At 55.7% G+C, this 21,434-nt stretch overlaps 1 protein-coding gene across 1 annotated transcript; it reads left to right on the top strand.

Moving 5' to 3' along the window:
• The first annotated feature begins 206 nt into the window (after nt 1–206).
• On the top strand, nt 207–20,736 carry EXOC3L2 (exocyst complex component 3 like 2). Its single transcript, XM_043899475.1, has 12 exons — nt 207–342; nt 4,429–4,967; nt 7,868–8,501; nt 10,070–10,181; nt 11,183–11,284; nt 11,379–11,479; nt 11,674–11,784; nt 13,240–13,375; nt 16,219–16,341; nt 16,800–16,955; nt 17,737–17,858; nt 20,089–20,736. Exons 2-12 carry the CDS (start codon nt 4,445–4,447, stop codon nt 20,360–20,362), a joined length of 2,394 nt encoding a protein of 797 aa, XP_043755410.1. The 5' UTR covers nt 207–342; nt 4,429–4,444; the 3' UTR covers nt 20,363–20,736.
• The last annotated feature ends 698 nt before the right edge of the window (nt 20,737–21,434 follow it).

Here is a 21,434-nt window from a genome sequence, read left to right as displayed (position 1 = left end):
GCCCACAGCCAGCATGGGGTGTCTCTGGGGGGTACCCAGGATGGTGTTGTCACCTTGGAAGGTGTGAAGAGCAGACTGGGGGGGGTTGCCAATTCCGGTTGGGGTGGATGAAGGTGGGGCCTGACTGCAGCCTTGTCCCTCTTCCCAGCCCAGCCACAGCCTGGCCTAAAAGGGCAGACAGATAACAAGTCCTTCCCGCCCCTGGCCCCAGGAGGGAGGGGTTTCCTGACAGGAAATTGACCTCCTCTAACCCCCCCTCCTCAGATCCAAGCTCTTGGCAGTCCTGCCTGAAGTAGCCTCAACACAGGACAGCAGCGGGGACAGAGGGACACTGACAAGGAGGTAAGTGTGCAGGAGGAGGGGAGTCACACGCCCCCGGCGCCTCTGAATTGGGGGCTGGACCAGAATTTGGGAGAACGTGTGCCCTGAAGCCAGGAGAAGCTGGGAGCAAAGAGAAACTCTAGGGCCTGACCTGGTTGCGGGGCGGGGATGGTGTCAGCCAGCAAGAGGCTGGGGGGAGGAAAGGGGGAGCAGGAGGAGGAGGCTACAGGGCACACCATGGGGACTCTGACGATCCAGGCTGCCAGGGAGTCATGCAGAGCTTGGAAGCACCAAGGGAGAAGAGAGACACAATGTCATTGGGTTGGAAGCTCTCTGAGTTCAGGTGGGAAGGCTGAGGCCAGAGAGGGATGGGCAGTCTGCTCTGTCCCCAAGAGATGGGGTCCCAGAGATGGGAGCGGTGACCAGGGTTGGGATGGAGATAGAGCAGGAGGTGGGATGAGGCTGGGATTGAAGATGTAGGTGAACCTGGAACAGGCAGGTCTGGTGACCGAGTTGTTTGCGGGCAGGGTCTGGATTGGGGTTGTGTAGGACACAGCTGGTCAGGGCAGTTCCCTGATCATAGGCATGGGACTGGAGGTGATGACTTCTGCAAACAGGCCGGCCGGCCTGCAGAAGGTTCGGGGCATTGGGGAAAGGCTGGCAGCAAGGAAGAGGAAGAGGAGCCCAAAGGGGGAAGCTCTGGTGGCCAAGACATCCTGCGGGAGCCTAGAGGCTGGGGGGCTTGAGGGATCCCTCGGAAGTGAGTCAGGGGCCGGGCACCGGAGGCCGACAAGGGGGCTGGAGGGGGCAGGATGTCGGAGTCAGGTTGCAGAGGTAGGTGCTGGAGCCAGGAAAGGGAAAGACTTTGGGGTCAGTTTTGGGAAAGTGTTGCAGACAGGTCTGAGGATGTTGGAAATGATTGGGCGGGGGAGGGGTTCCAGTTTAGGGGTCGATGTCGGAGCTGGAGTAGGAATGTCAAATCTCCTTTGGGTGAAAAAAGATCTAGTTTGAGTGGTGCTGACTTCCACTGGAGGGAAATCGAAGGCCCCTGTTTTGAGAGGGAGGTGGAGTTTTCTTGGGGGGAGGAATGATGGAGCCAGTTCTAGGGGATGACGGAGCCATTTTGGAGATGAGGCCTATGGAGCCCAGCTTGGAAGATGAAAGAGAATCAGTATGTGGGGAGTGTGTGTGTGTGTCTGTGTGTGTCTGTGTGTCTCTGTGTGTGTGTGTATGTGGAGGGGCTGGCACCAATTGCCCACAGCCACAGGGGTTCCAGGCAAGGGTTGCCATGGTGACTGCCTCCCGTGGGGATCGGGGACCATCGAGACTGAAGAGAGGCTAGGATGGTGTTTTGAGGAACAGGAGGCTTCAGAGGCAATGGCTAAAGTCTAGAGGCTGAAGTCAGGGAGGAAAGAAGTGGGGTCACCACCAGCAAAGGAGAGGCTCGTGCCCACAGCCCAGCCAGCTCAGGGCCCCTTCAGCATCGGCCTCCTCCCAGTGCCCCTGTGCACCCCTACATCCTGTGCCCCGTCTTGACCCTGTCCCTAACCTGCTCCAACTCTGTCCCAGTTGAAAACAACCTATGTGTCTAGCCCGAAGAGGATGTGGGAACATCTGATACTTTACACATTTTGTCATAGTTGCACAGTGGAGTACAGTATGCAGCACTAATTAGAGCCACAGAGACAGGCATGGACAAATCTCACATGTAAAATGTGAGGAAAGAAAAAGCAAGTTGCAGGGGATACATGCAGTAAGATTGTGTTTATAGAGAGTTTGAAACCACGCAAAGCAATGTGCTATTTCTGGGTACTAGTCTGGGTAGGCAAAGGGATGGCTTTCCTTGGGAGAGGGCTAGAGCGGGCGGCATCAGGGAGGGGTGTGGGACGCTTCAGTGCTTTTGCAACGCTTGAGTGTTTGTTCCCTGACCTGTGTCTAACCTGTGCACTCGGCGGTGAAAGCAGAGTCCTAACCACTGGTGCATGCTCAGGCACTTCAGTCGTGTCCAGCCCTTTGCGACCCTATGGACTGTAGCCTGTTAGGCTCCTCTATCCATGGGATTCTCCAGGCATAACACTGGAGTGGGTTGCCATGCCCTCCTCCAGGGGATCCTCCCGACCCAGGGGTCAAACCTGCATCACTCACATCTCCTTTGTTGTCAAGCGGGTTCTTTACCACTAGCGCCACCTGGGAAGCCCCCTAACCACTGGACCACCAGGGAATGCTCTGCAATGCTTATTTCTTTAGAAAACAAAAAACTGAACCCAAGAGAGCATATATTTGCATTAGATGAAGCTAGGATCATAAGCACAAGGGTGTTTATTAAATTTGTTTTCTATACTTTTCTGAATGTTTGGACTATTTCATTGTTTTCAGAAGTGCCCTTCCGGAACTTCCCCAGCAGTTCAGCAGTTAAGACTCTGCCTTCCAAGGCAGGGGGTGTGGGTTCAATCCCTGGTTGGGGAACTGAGGTTCCACATGTGGCCAAAAGTTAAAACAAAGGAAAAAGAGCCCTTCACAACTCCCCAGTGCCCTCGGGAGAAAGCTCAGGCCTTGCCTTGTGACTTCTGAGGCCCTGCCTAGCCTGCTTCTTGCTGACCTCTCCGGTTTGACTTATCATTCTTCCTCCCCCACGAGAAATGAAGTCCTTGCCCCCTTCCTTTGTTTCCTGTTTGGCCCCCATTCATTCCCAGAGTGCCCGCCCTGGGAACTGAGGACACAGTGGTGACCCAGACAGTCCTGACTCAGCCCTCTCGGGGCTCACAGCCCCATCCCCAGACAGTGATGACCCAGAGTGGGAATATCAAGGAGGGGAGCACCTGATTCAGCCTAGGTATCCTGGAGAGCTTCCTGGAGGCGGCGACATCTGAGCTGGGTCCCAAAGCCTGAATGGACCATGGAGAACAGAATTCCATGTAGAAGCAGATGCTGAAGCCCAGAGAAGCCTGGAGGAAGGAGGAGGAAAATGTGGGATAATGCTGATGAGGGATCCAGCTGGCCGGCCTGAATTTTGTCCTGAGGGCACTGGGGAGCCATGGAGGGTTAAGAGAAGGGGAGGGGCGGGTTTGAGCCCTAACGACGGCCTCAAAGGTGCACTGGAGGACTAGAGGCTGGAGATCAGGGAGGAGGCTGAAGCAGAGAAGAAGGAGGGGGCTTGGACTAGGGTAGGAGCCATGAAGAGGGAGGAGACAGGGATGTAGATGGAATAGGCCAGACTCTGGAAGCTTCCAGCCCCACAGGGGCAGAGACTGGGTCTGCCTTGTCCACCGTTGTGTCCTCTGTGCCTGCACAGGGCTGGACTGATACAAATACCGAGTAAGTGTGTACGTGTGTGTGTGTATACATGTGTGCATGTATGTGTGTGTGTGGTAAAATCTATACAACACTAAATTTACTATATTAACCATTTTTAAGTGTATAGTTCAGTGGCATTTCATGTATTCACAAAGTTGGTCAAACATCACCACAAATTCCAGAACATCTCCATCCCTCTAAGAGGAAACCCTGTACCTATTAAGTGGTCAGGCCCCAGTCCCTTTCTCCCAGTCCCTGGCAACCACTAATCTTTCTGTCTCTATGGATTGGCTTGCTCTAGATCTTTCCCAGTAAAAGTTCGCTGGAGGAATGAATGAGGCAGAGATGACAGGAGTACTGACCGGATGGGGAGGAGACGAAGGTGCCCGAGAGGGTAGACGGTGGGGTGTGCTCTGGGTCCCCATGCAGGAGGGGACCTTCCCCTCTCAGCCTGTATCCTCCTGGAACAGGAGGGTCCCAGGGCAGGAGTGAGGTAGGGGAAGGGTCTGAAGGCCAGTGCTCTGGGGAAAGAACCCAGGATCTAGAATCGGACAGGCCTGGGTCTGGATCCCAGCTTTCTCCCTGAATCACCGTGGGACGTTAGGCTCTTAAGAGCCTCAGTTTCCTCATCTGCAAAATGGGCATAGTGACAGTGCTCACCTCATGAGGTTGTGCAGATTGCAGGGGTGTGTAAGTGCTCAGACCAGTGCTTGGCACACACGCTTCAAAGTGCTGGGTACACAAAGGCACTGTCATCAATGCCACCTGTCACCAACAATACCGATGGTCCATTTCCCCCCCTCCCACCCCCAGGTCCTCTCCTGTCAAAATGCCCATCCTGAAGAGTCTAGGGGTGGCAGACTCTAAGGTGCCCCGGGCAGGGACACTGCCTCTGAGGTCCTCTCGGAACCCCTTTGAGGAAGTCTCAGGACTGGAAGAAGAGGAGGCTGGGGAGCTGGGGGCTCTGCCCAATGGAACGTCATGTCGTCGCCGAGCCACCCTGGAGAAGCTGGCAGGCCTGTCCCCCTTCCGGCTGGGCAAAACCCCCGGCCGGCGGGCAGGCAGCCCCGGGGATGGGCAGCCTCGCTCTTTCCTGGGCCGGGTGCTGTCGCCAGGGATTCGCAGGAGCTCAGCAGACTTCGGCCTCCTGGCCAGGCTTCAGGGGATCCGAGCCCAGGGCGATGAGGAGGCAGCTGGAGAGGCTGCACGGAGACTGGCCTTCCTGAGACTGGGGCGCGGGCCCAAGCCCCGGCGGGCATCACTGGCTGAGAGGGTGGTGCCCGCAGGTGAGGCGGCTCCCGAGCCCCCGCCCAAGGTCCCAGAGCCCCCAAAGGTGAAAGAGCCCTTGTCAGGTGAGCTGGGAGCCCTGCCCAGACCTGGGAGAATCACAGGGTCTCTACCCGTGACATCATTGCCATTCACATCTCCAATTTCCATCCACCCACCTCCATGGACAGGGCCAGCCTGTCCCTCCGGCGGTCCTAATCTCCATCGTCAAGCTCCAGCTTCAGCCCCATCTCCACTCCCAGCCCCAATCTGTCCCTTTCTCCACCTGCGTCCTTCAACCTTGCCCCATCCAAAGACAATCAAATCACCAACTCTGGTCTCATCTCCTCCAACCCCCTCCCTGTCTCCAGTTTCAATCCTCTTTCCCTTACTCCTCTCAAATTCAGCCTCAATCCCATCTCCTTTCAAAGTATCCACATTTGACCTTGACCTTAAACCCCTCCCTAACCTCCACAGTCCGCCCCATCCCCATCCTTAGCCCTAGTTCTGGCCCCAAACTCCAACCCCCACCTCAACCTACTCCTTCACCAATCTCTTCTTTTCTTCCATCCCACTCTGAACCCCAACCCTAACCACCTCAATCCTAAACCCCCAGCCCCAGTCTCCACCTTCCAACTTCATCCCTACTTCCACTTATGCCCAAGTTCCATCTTCAAGCTCACGCCCATGCCTAATGTCTCCCTCCATCTCCCGGCTACATCCCCCTAAACCCACCTCCACCTGGGTTAGTTTCCTGTTAGCACACAAACTGGCTGACTTAAGACAGCAGACATTTATTCTCTTGCAGTTGAAGGGGTCTGAAATCAAGGTGTTGGCAGGGCCATGCCCACTCTGAGACCTGTCTGGTCTCTGCCAACTTCTGGCACTTCACTGGGCGTTTCTAGCTTTGTAGCTGCATCCCTCCCGCCTTCCATCCGCCTGTGGCCTTCTCTATCTTCACATCATGTTCTCCTCTGTGCCTGTCACTCTTGGTGTCCAAATTTCCCTTCTTATAAAGACAACAGTCACACTGGATCAGGGCTCACCCTGTGATCCCATTTTAACTTGATGACCTCTGCAAATGGCTTATTTCCAAGTAAGATCCCATTCTGAGGTATTAAGGCTTAGGGCTTCACATATCTTTTTTTTTTTTTTTTTTTTGAGGTGGGGGGACAAACACAATTCAACTCATAATGCCACTTTAGCTGTATCCTCAACCCTAGTAGTACCCCAAACCCCAATGTCTTCCCCAGTGCCTTTCTGGTTTCCAGTCACACTTATTCCAACCCCATCATCTGTCTCCACCCTGAGACACATCCACACACTTATTCTCAACCCATCCCTTTTTCCAAATGCCGTCTTTAACCTGAGAGCTATGCCCAACAACATGACAACTACCAAGCGGCCCAGTCCCGTGCTGTGGCCTGTTCCTTTCCTCTCATCCCACCCTCAGTCCCGTCCCTGTGTGCAATCCTTTCCCCTCTTCCATCTCACTCCCAACCCCCAACCCCAGGTCTATCTCAGTGTCCCCCTTCAACCCCACTCACCTCCCCAACTTCCTCATTCAGTTCTAGTCAGATTCCCAGCCCCCATTTTCAACCTTAACCCAAACTCAACCTCTCAGTCCCAATCCTAACCCCCAACCTCCAACTTCAACTCTCCACATTCCTAACCCCAGCTCATCTCCAGACTTCTTCAAACTCACCTCCTTCTTTCCATCCTCAGCTTCCACCTAAACTCATCTCCAACCCCATCCTTACCCCAAAGCCCACACATCACCCTCAATTCCTTTCCCACCTCCCTCTTCAGATTTCCAGTACCAACCTCACTCTCATCCTAAACTACCGCATCCCAACCCCCACCTTCACCCCATCCTCATCTCCAGCCTTAACCCTGACACTCCACCCCAACCCCAACCCTGTTCCAATCCCCACCTTCATCCAGCCCCACCTCCAGCCCTGTCTCTATTCCCCAACCCCCACCCCGGCCTCCCCCCAACGGACAGCCGTTGTTGCTCCAGCACCGGAGTCCCCTTTCTTCATCCTCTGATGCCTTCCACATCCTGCATCAGAGGCTATTTCAGCCTGGCGCCCTAGGGACTGGGAGGGCACTGCAGGGAGGTGCAAAGCGGGTGAGTGGAGCCCCCGCCTTCTGGAAACGGATGGGCAGAAATAGCACTGGCCAGGAAATAGTTTCTCTGCCAGGGAGGAAGGGGAGTGGGGGGAGGTGTTGGGGGTAACCCTGGGCCACTGGGACCCTGCTTCTGCTTTCACTCAGAGGCCTCCCAATCCCTCAGAGGACTCCCCTCTCCTGGGGGGGTGTGAAATCACCAGAGAGCCAGGTCACCCCCACAGTTGTCTGCACCCCAAAAGCCCCACCTCTGGTCCTCACATCCTCCTCCCACCTCCAAGCCCCCATCTCTCCCCTCACTTGGATGGGACTGTCCTCCTTCAGCCTCTTCACTTTCTCTGATGCCTTTTTAAAAAAATCTTGATGCACTTTTTCTATCCTATCCGCCCTCAGCTCCCCTGACCCCTCCCCATATCCTAACCCACCACCTGATACTCTCTTCCCAGCCCTGACCCCTTACCCCAAGCCCTAATCCTTTCCTTCTTCCTCAACACCTACCCTCATCTTATCCTCTTCCTAATTAGACACCCTCTAGTCTTTTGACCTCCTTCCCATATGCAGACTCCCTCTCCCATCACCAAACCCCCTCTTCCCTCCCCAACCCTCTCCTGTCTCCTCCGTTTCCTGACTCTCTCTTTCCCTCCTTCATCCTCTCTCCCCCATCCTCCCCGCCCCAAGTCCTGACCCCTCTCCTCATTCTCTCCATTCCCCTCACCTTCCTCCCTTGACCTCCTCCACGTCTGCCCCCATCCCCTCACCACCCGTAACTTTCTCCCCCTCGCCTCCCACCCTTTCCCATTCTTCTCCCCCTTCCGCCCCGTTTTCCAGCCCCTGATCTCCCGCTTTGCGCCCACAGTGTTGGAGATCCTGAGCTTGATCCAGCAGCGTGAGCTCGCGCGGGCCGACGAGCACATCTTGGAGCTAGAGGCCGAAGAGCTGTCGTCGTCGGGGGGCGGCGCGCCCGGGCCGCCCAAGGCCGAGGGCGCGGGCGGCGGCCGCCGGGCGCGGGACGTGGCTCTGCTCTACGAGGCCCTGCAGCGCGAGATGTGGGCGCTGGTGCGCGAGACGCTGGCGGGCCCCGGGCTGGGCGCGGGCGCTGGGCCGGGCGCCGTGGCGCAGCTGGGCCAGGTGTTGGTGCAGGAGGAGGCGGCCGACGGGCGCCGGGGACCCGAGGCTGCCCGCAAGCTGCGCGCCCGCTGGGCCGAGGCGGTGGCGCGCGCGGCCCGGGAGCGCCTGGAGGCGGCGGCGCCCGGGGCGCCCGGGGGCCTGGCCGGGCAGTTGGAGGCGCTGCGGGGCCGGCTGCTGGAGGACATGGGCGTCGTGCGGGGCCGCCTGGCGCCCTCCTACCCAGCCGGCCTGGGCGCCTTCGGCATCTACCTGCGCGGCTACCACGGCGCGCTGGCCGAGTGGATCGGGGCCGCCGCCCGCCGGAGGCTGCCGCTGGCCGACCGCTACGCGCTGCTACACTGGCACAACCAGGTGTACCCCAGGTGAGCCGGGGGCCAGCCGTCAGCTGCCCCGAAGTCGCGTGCAGCGCCCCTCCCTCCACCCGGCCCAGTCCCGGCCTCTTCAGACCCTAAGGACCCTGGACTTTCAATCCTAGAACTTGAACATCTACGACCCTTCCAGACTCGGCACTGGTGACATTTACAGGCCGAGAATCTTCTGGCTCAGCACGCTTTCCACGCTAGAACTCGGCAACAGGAAGCCTTCAGATCCTAGAACCTTAGTACCAGCCAGGAACCTTAGAATCCTCAACATTTGCACTCTTAGAATGTTAGCACTGCCCACCCTTCCAATCCGAGAATCTTAGCACCAGTGACCCTTGTCCTCCTGAAATCTCGGCACTGTTGACCCTTAGAATTCTAGAACCCATACAGTGCTCTAGCTCACTAGCCTTCACAGTGCTCTAGCCTAGGGCACTAGCACCGATGACTCTTCCAATCTTAGAACTTTAGAATTGATGACATTTTCAACTTGAGAACCTTGGCACTAATGAGCCTTTGAGTCCTATACCTTAGTGTTTTGTTTTGTTTTTTCCGTCTGCCATGTAAGGCTTGTGGGATCTTAAATCCCTGACCAGGGACTGAACCCGCCCTCAGCAGTGAAAGCTCAGAGTCCTAACCACTAGACCACCAGGAAATTCCCCATCCCCTCTTTGGATCCTAGAACTTTGACACTGTTGATCCTTCACAGTTTTAGCCCCTTGAATTCTATAATCTTAGCATCTAGAACCTGAGTACCATTGACACTTCAGGTCCTAGAATTTTATAACCATCGAGCCTTTGGACCTTAAAACATTCCATTCTTGTGGCAGAGGATGGAATACCATGATTAGTAATAACTGGGTCACTATGGGCTCCAGGGAAAAGGGATCAGCCACACCCAAACCACACATTGGAAGGAGAGGGAGTGGGTGGTTCCTCATCAAAATCAGGGTGCTGACACCAGAAGAATAGTAAGGCAACAGTTACCCCTAACCCACATCCCATCTGTTCATGCCAACCGTCAGAGGGGGAGGCAGAATAGGGAGTCTGGGATGTCGAGATGTTAAGTCTGACTTGCAGGGAGATGGGGCTTCTGGCTGAGGGGATGCGATGAGCCAAAGGCTGGTGTGTGTGGGGGTGGTAGGACAGTGTGGGGGGAGTGGTGGCATGGCACAGGCCAGGGCATGCAGAAGGGCAGAAGCCAGGAGTGAGGGCTGACGGGGGAGGCCTGCCAGGCGGGGCCGGAGGGACTTGGGCTGGAGGTGGAAGGAAGCTCCTGTCCTGTGAACCTCTGGTGGGTGAGACCTTGCGTGCCAAATCGTCACGTCTGGACTTGATCCCTCCAAGTCTTGCCCGGACACCATCCATCAGGGAGCTGACTCAGAGAGCGGGAGCCAAGGGAGCAACAATTCCAGAGACTTCCTTAGAGGGATGAGCAAAGCTGGTCCCAAGGGAGGAAGGGAGTGGCTCGGGTCACAGACACAGAGTGGGTGAAGGGATGGGTGTGGGGAGGGTCCCAGTTGTCCAGCCCCAGCTCTCACAGACCCCCTGTCTCTTTCCCCCACCCCTAGAGAGGTCCTAGGTCTGGTGGACATGGTTGCTCTGGAGAACGGGGAGCTGGGGCCCCTTCTGTCGCCCGGCACCCTTCGTGGCTTGGAGGATGAATGTGTCACAGACGTGAAGGTACCCAGAACTTGGCACTGGTGATCAGGAAGCGGGAGGCACTCTGTAGAGAGGGAGGGGTTACACTGGGCTTGGGGGGGGCCTCTCCCCTCCCCCTTTCCCTATTTCTGTCTCCCTTTTCCCTTTATGGACTTCTGAGTTTTGTCTAAAAGAGAGAAATTAAGCCCATACTGATCAATTCTGTCTCATGTTCAGTGTATCTCAAGCACCTAGCCAGCCATAGGGACACTCAGTAAAGGTTCAATATATTCGGACACTTCAAATTTTACAGCAAGACAGAGTCAGTCACAGGACCTCAGCTCACACACCCAAGGATTCTGCAGAAAGAGGGCATCAAAACATCTTTGCATATAAACAGGGCTGATAGTAAATAAACATGCTTAATAACCGGCCGGACACAGGGCCTTAAGCAGAATGGCCCTTCTATAAACACCCATCCCTGCCACGGCTGTGTTTCTGGTCTAAAAGCCAGCCCTGCCTCAGCCAGAGAAATCAGAATCTTTGCAACTCTAATTCTAGTTGCAATTCTGATTCTAATTAGTTCGATTCTAAACTTGAAGCTTTGAAATTTAGGCTAGAACAAGTCTAGATTCTCAGACTCACTTAACTGAAGACAGCGCAGAACTAGAGAATCAGAGATGTGTAAACCTGAGAACCTCAGATTCTTGGAATTCTTGACTCACAGAATTTGGAAACCCTGAGCAAACTGTTTTGTGGAACCTGCGAGCAGAGTCTTAGAATCATCAGATAATGAGAGAATAAACCCTCAAGCCCTCTGGCTATTAGATGGAGGTGCCTTAAAACCACAGACTCTTTAATATCAGGCACCAAATTGTAGGCTTAGGAATGGAAAAGGCTGGGGCAGTTTTCTGGGCCAGCCCCTCTCCGGTGTTACCTTGATGAGCTCACAGGTAGAATCCAGACCTGCTGGGGCCTAAGGTATGGGGATCGTGGTGGGAGAGGCTCCAGGGGTTCTGACTCCTGTCTCTACCCTCCTCCAGGCTCAGACACGGGCAGCCCTGCTTCGAGTGCTGCAGGAGGACGGGGAGCACTGGGGGAGCACGGAAGACTGGTCCAGCAACCTGGCCCAGGACGTGTGTGAGGTATGGGGCGGGGAAGAGGAGGGAGAATCAGGTGGGGTGGAAGACTGGGACCTGGCACCCTCCTCACCCCCTCCTCACACCCCGGACCACGCAGCTGCTGGAAGAGCACACAGAGCGAGCGCCCCGCATCAGCCAGGAGTTTGGGGAGCGGATGGCCCACTGTTGCCTAGGAGGGCTGGCGGAGTTTCTGCAGAGGTACGGAGGACTGGGGGTGGGGGGTGGGCACCTGGACCTGGGATCCAACAGAGAGAGGACAGATGAAAGTGAATCAAGATGGGCAGGGGCACCTCTGTAGGGATCACAGGTTTTGCAGGGCTGACTGCCCAGCCAGGGACCCTTATCCTGCGGTGCTCCATCTGTCTGCCATTTCCCCTTTCTCCTCCCACCAGCTTCCAGCAGCGTGTGGAGCGATTCCATGACAACCCAGGAGTCCGCGAGCTGCCACCCGACACCTACATCAGCAGGACCATCTCCCTGGTCAACTGCGGCCCCCCTCTGAGGTGAGAGCATCCACAGGGTATGGGGGAGATGCCAGTCCAGGGTGACAAGCTCAACTGGGGTGCCTGGATCCTGGGTGGGCACGCCTGGCCCTGAGAGGCACATACAGGGGACCTGAGAATCCTAAACCCTGGGAGTCCTAGAAAGAACCACAGCATCACTAGATCACAGAGTAATGAAAACCTGGGGGTGTTAGAATTACAGGAACCTAGAAGCCAGACTCTAGGAATTACATTTTTTTTTAAAATGTCTTTATCTTACTTGTATAGTTGATTTACAATGTTGTGTTAATTTCTTCTGTACAGCAAAGTGATTCAGTTATATTACTTCCCTTTTTATTGACTTATTTTTAACTGAATTTTTAAAATCGGGAGTGCATTCAAGATACAATAGGGCATACAATGAAAAGCTTCCCTCTGTTACGCTCTGGTCCAATTATTACTAATGTCTCCCATATCTTTGCAGGAGTATTTGATACATTTACCAGTAAATATGTATATATATGCAGAGGCACGCTTCATGCATATGTATAGATATGCATGCATATGCATATTTCATACATACACAAGTAAATATATTACTATGTGCATACATATTATTCCTTCTCTTACAAAAAAAAGAAATACAGGAACTTCCCTGGCAGTTAAGACTCTGTGCTTCCACTGCAGGGGACAAAGTTTCAATCCCTGGTGGGGAACTGAGATCCCACATGCACATGCCTTGCATCATAGCCAAAAAAAGGGGAGATGACTCCCCCAAAATACAAATGGTAGAATATTGAACACACTCTGTCCTTTTCCCTTTTACACCTTGGCAGTCTTTCTGTGAGCACCTGAAGAGTTCCCACATTCCTCTTTCATATCTGAACTGTTGTCCACTGTCTGGATCTGCCATCTTCCATTTAATCTGTCCGCAGTGGGTGGACAGTGGCCTCCACTCTTGTAGAGAAAAACTTGGCGCAAGTGTGGAGACTCAGGGATATGCTCTCAGTAGGGGGTCTGCTGGAATTTGGGCAGAAAGTGCCAAGTGCCCTCCAAACCAGGTTAATTCTCCTTTCAGTGATGGAGATGGTCATCAATTGTTACAATGACAGAAAATGAGAAAGGTAGAATTTTAGAATTATAGTCCTTTAGAATCACAGACTTTTAGGATGCAGGCGTCCCCACTCTCACCCAGAAAGCACCAAGAGAAACAGACCCAGAGAGACCACTTCCTTCCCACTACATCCCCCTAGACTCCCAGACAGTCCACAGAGCCCCCCAAATCCCCAACCCTCCAGACATCCCCTGATATTTCTCACCCCAGGCCCTCCCCAGAGCCCCTGACTTCTGCCAGCTCCCCCTCTGACCTGTCACCCCTGTGACCCACAAAATAGGGTCTGTCTAAGGGGAGACAGGTCCAGACAGTTGGGCTGAGATGTTGGGGTCCATGACTTTTGGTGCCATGGATCCCCGCAGGGCTCTGGCGGAGCGCCTGGCCCGAGTAGGGCCCCCTGAGAGTGAGCCGGCCCGGGAAGCGGCAGCCAGCGCTCTGGACCGTGTGATCCGACTCTGCCACCGCGTCCTGACCGACCTACTGTTCCAGGAGCTGCAGGTGAGAGGCGGTGGGCTGGGGTGGGGCCAGGGTAAGGGGGTGCCCCCGCCTCATCCTGCAGCTCCTTTCAGCCCATGACTCAGTGTTTGGGAAGCAGAGGGGGTGGGGTGGAGTAACGGCTATATCTGGGTGGTTTAGGGGGGTGGGGGGGTGCAGGAAGGAAAAGGCAGGAGGACATGGTCAGGGGGAGGATAGCCATCAGCGGGAAGGGGCCTTGGGACTGGTGGAGCTCCTCCTCACTGAGGTCCCCCCCAATCCCTGCCCAGCCTCCCCTAGTCCCAAGAGCCCCATTTACGCATCTCTGGGCTCCTGCACGTGCACAGAGGGGACGAGGTTCAGAGACAGGAGTGGGGGGCTGGTGGGGACAGCTGTGTGTGCCTCTGGTTGTAATTTGTGTTCAGTCCACGTTGTGTTTCAGGCTGTGTCCCACCTCTGCTTAGAACCCTCCGTGGCTCCCAGGTCACTCTGGGCAAAAGCCAAGGTCCTTGCTGTGGCCCCCCCCAAGGGCCTGGATGGTCTGCCCGTTCCCTCTCTGACCTCATCTCCTCCCGCTTCCCTCCTTGCTTATTCCACTGCAGCACATCCACCCGCCAGCCGCTCCTTAATGTGTCAGACACATTCCAACTTCAGTACCTTTGCACCTGCCGGTCCCTCTGCCTGGACTTCTCTTCCCTCAATAGCCCCAGAGCTCCCTCTCTCACCTCTTTCAAGGTTTGACTCAAATGTCGCCTTCTCAGAAGGACCTCCTCTGACTGTCCTATTTAAAATAGAAGCCCCTTGAGACTCCCCCTCCCCCCGCCCGGGCTCTGTTTGTCTCCAAAGCACTTATCACTACCTGCCATGCTATATCCTTTGCTTCCCCCCCCCCCCAATCTGTCTCCTCCCATTGGAATGTTAGCTTCTCAAGGGCAAGGATTTGTTGGAATGCTTCTAAAATAACTTTCTTGTAATGGAAAATTTCAAACATACACAAAAGTCGGCAGAATGACCTCCTGTGGACCAGCTCCAGCAAGTATCAACTCCACCTCTCCCCCCACCTCTCCTGCCCACTGGTTTCTTTTAAAGCACATCCTTGACATCCTGTCATCATCCATCAGGACTTCAACCTGTATCTCCAAAAAGATAAGGAATCCGGCCTTTTTAAACAAACATAATTCACTGCCACTCTCCTACCTAACAAATGGAACAATCAGTCCTTAATATCATCACATAACAGATCAGAATTCAGATTCCACCCAGTGGCTTATGATGATCACGCACTTGGAGTTTTGTTTATCTCATTTTGCACTGTGTTCCCAAGAGTTCTCTGATGTGTTCCCAGTGATCCACGCAGGGCTGGGCCATGCAGGAAAGGTTCAGAGAATGTTTGTTGAATGACCAGATGGACAATGACCAAATGGGAATGAAAGTGAGTGAGTGTGGTGGGGGAATTGGGTACAGTCTTTATTCCAGGCCTGGCAGTACCACTTGCAGGTAGGGGGTCTGGGGCAAATGGCTTTCCCCTTGGGGTCTGTGTTTGCTCATCTGGAAGATGAGCACAGCCTTCTCAGATGGCTGTGAGGAAGCAATGGGCTTGCGGCCATAAAGTGTTTAGCTCGAGTCCTGGCTCTCGAGTACTGACCATTGTCATCTTCGTAAATGTACAGAGTTCACAGCAATGGCAACACTTCCGGAGTTGAGTGCTGTACTAACAGCGTCGGCTCGTTTGATTCACACCTGCTTTCTAACAAAAGCCCACAGGCCTCAGTTTTGGAGGATCAGAAAACTGGGCTACTGTGGGATGAAAGAGCAGGAAGGGGGTGCAGGGCTGAATGGACTAGGGTACTGCTTCAGGCCCCCATGGACACCAACCTCAAAGGTGTCTGGGGACCGCCAGCTCCCAGTGTCCACCCAACAGCAGCATCTGCCCTCGCTCCTCCCAGCCTCCATCTCAGGGACAGACCCACTCCCCATCCCACCTCTGGGATCTAGATGCTGCCCGCCCTCCCCTGACAGGTGACCACCCACTACATCCTATGCATCTACTACCTGTATTCTCCTTGCCTCCTCATCCCTTCCCCCTCTTTCCAGACCCCCCATTTCTGCCTCAGTCTTGCCCCCTCCCAGCCATCTCGGTGAAACACAAAGCTGATCTGCTCCCTCTCCTGCTCAGAACCTTCCATGGCTCCCCAGTACCCTCAGGAGAAATCTGGAGATCCTCACACGGCCCAGGAGGCTTCTGTGCTCTGTTCCGTTCACCTGACCAGCCCCACCTGTCCACTGGGCAGTCATACACGACCTTCCCCCTCCTTGCCAACCCTAACTCCTTTTCCTGCTTAGACTGGCCCGTAGCTTGGTTTAATGCTCTGCTGCCTCTTAAGTAATTATTTTTGAACAAAGGTTCCCCAATTTTCACTTTGCATTGGGCCTGTGAATTATCTAGATGGTTTTGCCAGCCACATTGACCTTTCTGGCCCTCTGATCTGCAGGCCCATCTGAAATCTGAATCTTTCTCACACTGGCTTTCCCCTGGATTCAGCCACTCCCCCTCCCACTCTTCACTTGGCTAACAGTGACCATCTTCTGGGCCTCAGCTCTGGAGACCCCTCCTCCAGGAAGCCCTCCTTGACTCTCTATGCTGACGCAGCCATTCCTCTCTGGGTTTCCTAACCCCCTGGGAATGGGTCCGTCTCCCCTTCTGGTCTGTGAGCCCCAGGGAGGCAGGGCTGGACTGTCTCTGGCACTGCTGTGTCCTCAGCATTGTGCAGGAGCAGAGTTTGGGGAACAAATATTGAATTGCTAAGTGAAGAAAGAGGGTGGAAAGGAGGCGAGCCTCGAACCTCTACCCACTCTGTCCCACCCAGCCGCACTTTAGCAAGCTGATGCGCAGGAAGTGGCTGAGCAGCTCGGAGGCCCTGGATGGCATCGTGGGCACGCTGGGCGCTAAGGCCCTCGCACTGCGCAGAATGCAGGATGAGCCTTACCAGGTGCGTCTGCTTGGGCCGGGGAGGGGTGCGGGGTGGAACCCGGGAGGCCGTGGGGCGAGGGGCAGAGGGGAGCCAGAGTGCTCTGCTAGGAGAGACCTCTTCTAGGTGGGGAGCAACTCTATTGGGGAGATAGGTGGCGCTCAATCTGGGGTCTGCGCGGAGGGTGCCCACGGGTATCGGGGTGTAGCGGGGGAGGGGGGTGCCGGCAGGGTTGGGGCCTCTGGGAGGTGGAGCTCCGGAGAAAGCCGAGAGGGCTGGGATGGGGCATCCTTTGGGGGCCGGTGGGTTTGCGGGCTGATTAGGGAGCAGGACAGGGGTTCCCGATAAGGAGGACTGCCGGTGGACTGGGGGCAGGGAGGGGTTCCCGTCGGGTAACCGGGGTGGGCACGGGCGGGTGGGAAGCGGGGAGAGAGGGTCATCGGCGGCTCACACCCCCTCGCGGCTTCCCCGGTCCCCAGGCGCTGGTGGCCGAGCTGCACCGGCGGGCGCTCGTCGAGTACGTGCGGCCCCTGTTCCGCGGGCGCCTGCGCTGTGGTTCCGCACGGACCCGCAGCCGCGTGGCCGGGAGGCTCCGGGAGGACGCCGCGCAGCTGGAGAGGCTATTCCGACGGCTGGTCAGTGTGGTCGGAGGGCGGGGGGGGGGGGGGGCTCTGAAACCAGGAAAACCTTGGCTTCCGGGAATCCAGGGACTCGATAGCCGGGGGCGGGGGCTTAGAATGAGACCCTCACACAACTTGTACCCAGCTGTAATACTCTGATCTCTGCCCTCTACGGGTAAAAATTCGGCTTTCTCCCAGCGGCGAGAGCTCACTCTGGGCTCAAATGAGAAAAATGGTCCCTGTGCGTTGTTTTGGCGACTAGATCAGTTAAAGGGGCTTAGGACCTGGAATCCTGAACATCAGCTATTATTACGAGCACAGAGAGTCGCTAAATGCAATAGAAACTCAGAACTTGAGCGCTCCCAAATCCAAGCTTTTAAAATCAGCAAATCTTCTTTGTACCCAGTTATAATCAGCAAGACCGGAAGGGTCTCACTCAGGCTATCCCGGGAGTTTCTAACCTAGAGTCCTTGGAATTTTCTTGTTACTTTGTGGGAAGACAACTGTAGATTCACATGTGGTTATAGGAGCAGAGAGAGATCTCTAGCATACTTTGTCCAGTTTCCCCCAAAGGTAACATTTTGTCCCTGAGCCCCAAATTATCTACAAACAGTAGATTATATTACGGATTTTCCTTCAAATTTCCAAAGGTCCCAGATAATCTCTGACTACAGCCCGCCCTCTGCCTGGTTTTACCGACGAGAAAACGGCGGGGCCTCGGGAGAGGGTGGTTTCGAGGGGGGTAAACGTTGACTGGGGGCGAGGGTGTGAGCCCGGGGTCCTCTCTTAACTGCAGGAGTCCCAGGCCTCGTGGCTGGACGCCGTGGTGCCCCGTTTGGCCGAAGTTCTCCGCCTGGAAGACACGCCGAGCATCCAGATGGAGGTGGGGGTGCTGGTGCGGGACTACCCGGACATCAGGTGAGATTCCCCACCCCCACGGCCGCCCCGTCCCTTTCTGCGGGCGCTGCCGCCGGCAGGGCCGAGGTCTCCCGCGAGCCCTGGCATATCCGTCCGTGCGTTTCCTGCCTCTTGGGCGAGGGAGGGAGGCGGCGAGCGTGTCTGACGGCCGTTTCCTGCTGGAAACCAGGGCATTATTAATACGATTTCCCTCCTTCTGCCGCCGCCGTCGCTGCCGCCGCCGCCACCAGGGCTCACAAACAAACAAGCAGTCACAGGAAGCCCGGGGCAGGGGGGGCGCGGGGCCGCCCGGCCGGCAGGAAGGGCCGGCCCATCAGTTGAGCCGCGGGGGACTCGGGGACACGCAGGGGCGCAGGGGTGCACACGCACTGGGATAGTGGCAGGGTCCGTTTAGGTCCTGATGGACTCTTTCCTTTCTCTGTGATCCTCTCTGAGCCTCAGTCTCCTCCTCTGATCCATGGGGACAATAGTTCTCTTTTCAAATGATTAGCGGGGGATGATTTACCATCATCCGTGGTGACAGCAGTAACAACACCAGTTCTTGACTATTGAGTCCTTAGGTCAGACCTAAAACAGCATTCCACACACCCACTCTATAAGTAAGAGTTATTTTAGAATGAAAGCTATTTTAAAAATTCTTTGCAGGTAAAAGGCAAGCACTGTTCTGAGAGCTTAGCACCATTGGAGGCAGGCAGAGATTAACTAGCTGACCCCAAATGTCGCAGCCAGCCAGCAGCAAAGTTTGGACTTGAACCCAGGCAGGAGGCCCTAAGCTGGCACCCCTGACCACCACACAACACTGCCACTTGCCTAAGGTACTGCTGGCAGCAGTCCTACAGCGTTGGTCGGGCAGACAGACGTCCGGCAGACAGACGTTCTGTATTCAGACATTCTGTATTTACGCGCCACGGGACCCTGGAGTACCGCATCAGCTGGGTTTAGGGTCAGGACTTGGGGCTGAAGGGAAGGACTCTGGAACTGATTCAGGATGGATAGTTCTGGTTGTGAGGTGTGGGATTTGTATCCTTGGGAAAGCAGAGCATCCCAGAGTTGCATGGCAGTAGGGGTCCCAGCATTCCTGCTGGACTGGGGTTTCTGAACTTGAATCTGAACTTGGATATACAGCCCACCAGCTGCTATCCAAGTTTGAAAGGTCTCCCAGTTGGCCTGGGAGGAGGGGTTCCAGAGCTGGAGCTCGGAGGGCCACGTTTTGCAGCTCACTTGAGCTGGAAGGTTCTTGAGTCCCATTTTAGATGAGTGTTTGGGAGCTACAGGGATTTCGAATTTGGAATGTGGACAGGTGAAGATGCTGAGCTGGATTGAAGGGGGTGGTAAAGACCCCAGAACTTTGTTTGAAATGAAAGTTCTGGAAATGAATGTTGGGTGCAGGATATTGAATTGAAATATGGTGATTCTGGAGTTAAGTTTTGGATCTGGGATCTGGAGCTGAGATGGGGTGAAGGGAAGGTTCCGATGTGATTTAGGGGCGAGGGTTGTGGAATAGAGTTAGTTTTGAGCACAGAGTTTCTGGTGGGTGTGAGGGTCCCCAAGGTGAATTTGGAGTTCTGGGGGAGAATTTTGCTTGATAACAATTCCAGGAATGGGCTAGTGGTGAAGTGAGTGTTCTGAGGTTGAATTTGGACAAGAGTCCAAACAGCAGTGGTGGAGAATATTCTAGACCAGGTGTTGGGGTGAGGTGAGGGTTGGGATAGGGATGGGGGTGAGCACTTCCAGGCTAGATCTGAGTGGTGATGCGGAGCTGATGAAAGTGAAGATGAAGTTAAGGATTGCTACAGAGTCCAGAGCTGAAACAGGCGTGAGAGTAGCAGAATGGTCATTCAGGAGTGGTCTGAGCTCAGCTAGGGGTGAAGATGGAAGGTTATTTTAATCAAGAGCTGAGATGGGATGAAAAGGAAGATTCTTGTGCTGGTTTTGGAGGTGAGGGTTCTGGAATCCATTGTGAGTAGGGGGATTTGGAACTGGTTGGGAGGGAAGTCCTGGAGGGGGGCTGGTGGGATCTAGGGGAGCTGGTGGGAAGGACATGATCTAGAGGGGCTGGTGGGGAGGGAGGATCTGGGGGGAACTGATATGGAGGAGGAATCTGGAGAGAGCAAAGGGGCTCCAGAGCTAAGACAAGTTCTGGAAGAGACAGCTGGTGGGGTGGGTGTCCCAGGCAGGCTGGGAGTGTATCTGGAGGCCCCCATGCACCTGTCCCCTCCTCCACCCCCAGGCAGAAGCACGTGGCAACACTCCTTGACATCCGTGGTCTGCGCCACACAGCCGCCCGCCAGGAGATCCTGGCGGTGACCCGGGACCTGGAACTCTGCGAGGTGGCAGCCCTGTCCCCTCCTCGGGACCGCGCCTTCTTCGCAGACATCCCCGTGCCCCGGCCGCCTATCTGCCTCAGCCTCCCTCTCTTCCTGGGCCGCCTCCTCTCCCCGTTGGCCTGCCTGCCCTGGCCTCGGCCTCCGTCTCCGTCTCCATTACGGCGGCCCCAGGCCTGACGCTGAGACTCTCCCAACCCCACCTCGGTGCCCCCATCTTTGCTGCTGACAGACCATCCCCCTCTCCACCGACCCCAACTCCCAGCCTGGCACCACAGACCCTTGGGCTGGCAAGAACCTAAGGGGTCTTCTCCCCTCCCGCCAAACTCCCTGTTCCGAGGAGAAACCCGCTAGAAGGAGCAAGGACTTTCCCAAGGCCATGAAGCCTGTTCCCAGCACCATCTCCCCAGCCCAGCGTGGGGTGGGTGGTGTTTTGGAAGGCTGTACACAAATATCCCAGGCCCCCCCTTTCCCCTCACCTCAAGGTCTGGCCTCAATCCAATGTATTAAGGAACGTACGATACTTAGAATAAAGAGGTTTGTATTTAACACAAGGAAGGGCTGAGTCCCCAGTGTGTGGGGGGAGGAAGGACCGGGGGCAGGGCCCAGGGCCAAGGGCTTCTCACACACCCAAGGCCGGGCTAGGGTCCAACTCCTGGGCAGAGCGGTGGAGGCCGCAGGAGGCCCTGCAGGACAGGGGCAGCCATGCCGCCCAATTTACACCAAGTCCCCGAGGCTGCATGACTCTACGGCAGGCCCTCGGCCTCTCTGGCCAGCGACCCTCATTTTGTCCATCCCCAAGTGCCTTCTCTCCTGGGCCCAGTGGTTCCACCTTGGCACACCCCCCACCCCCATCCTCAGGCGGGAAGCGGTATCAAGAGAGGAAGGAGGTTGGGGGCAGGGCTGGCGGCATCCAGGGCGCCCTCCTGGGTTGACGCAGGAAAATCTCAGGGTGGGAAAAATTCCAGGCTGTCACCCCCAGCCCCGCCACCGGATCCTAGTCCCCACGGAGACCTTGAGGTCACCTCCTTGCTGACCCCTGCCCCTCCGGCCCAGTTGGACAGGCTATGATGGATGCTTCCTGGCATGGCTTTTTTTTTTTTCTTTCTGCAAAGTCGGAAGGAGGAGGCAGCCAGGGGTCAGAGTGGAGGCTGGGGTTGGAAGCTCACGCACATTTGAACTCACGTTTGACGTCTGACGGTCTCTTGGAGCCCCAGGGCTGTGTGACGCCAGGCAGGAAGCTGACCCTCTC

Source organism: Cervus elaphus, chromosome 4 (genome assembly GCF_910594005.1).
Source record: "Cervus elaphus chromosome 4, mCerEla1.1, whole genome shotgun sequence".
In the NCBI taxonomy this organism is placed as follows: domain Eukaryota; kingdom Metazoa; phylum Chordata; class Mammalia; order Artiodactyla; family Cervidae; genus Cervus; species Cervus elaphus.
Note: the sequence above shows the minus strand (reverse complement) of the source record. Positions and strands in the feature narration are given on the sequence as shown.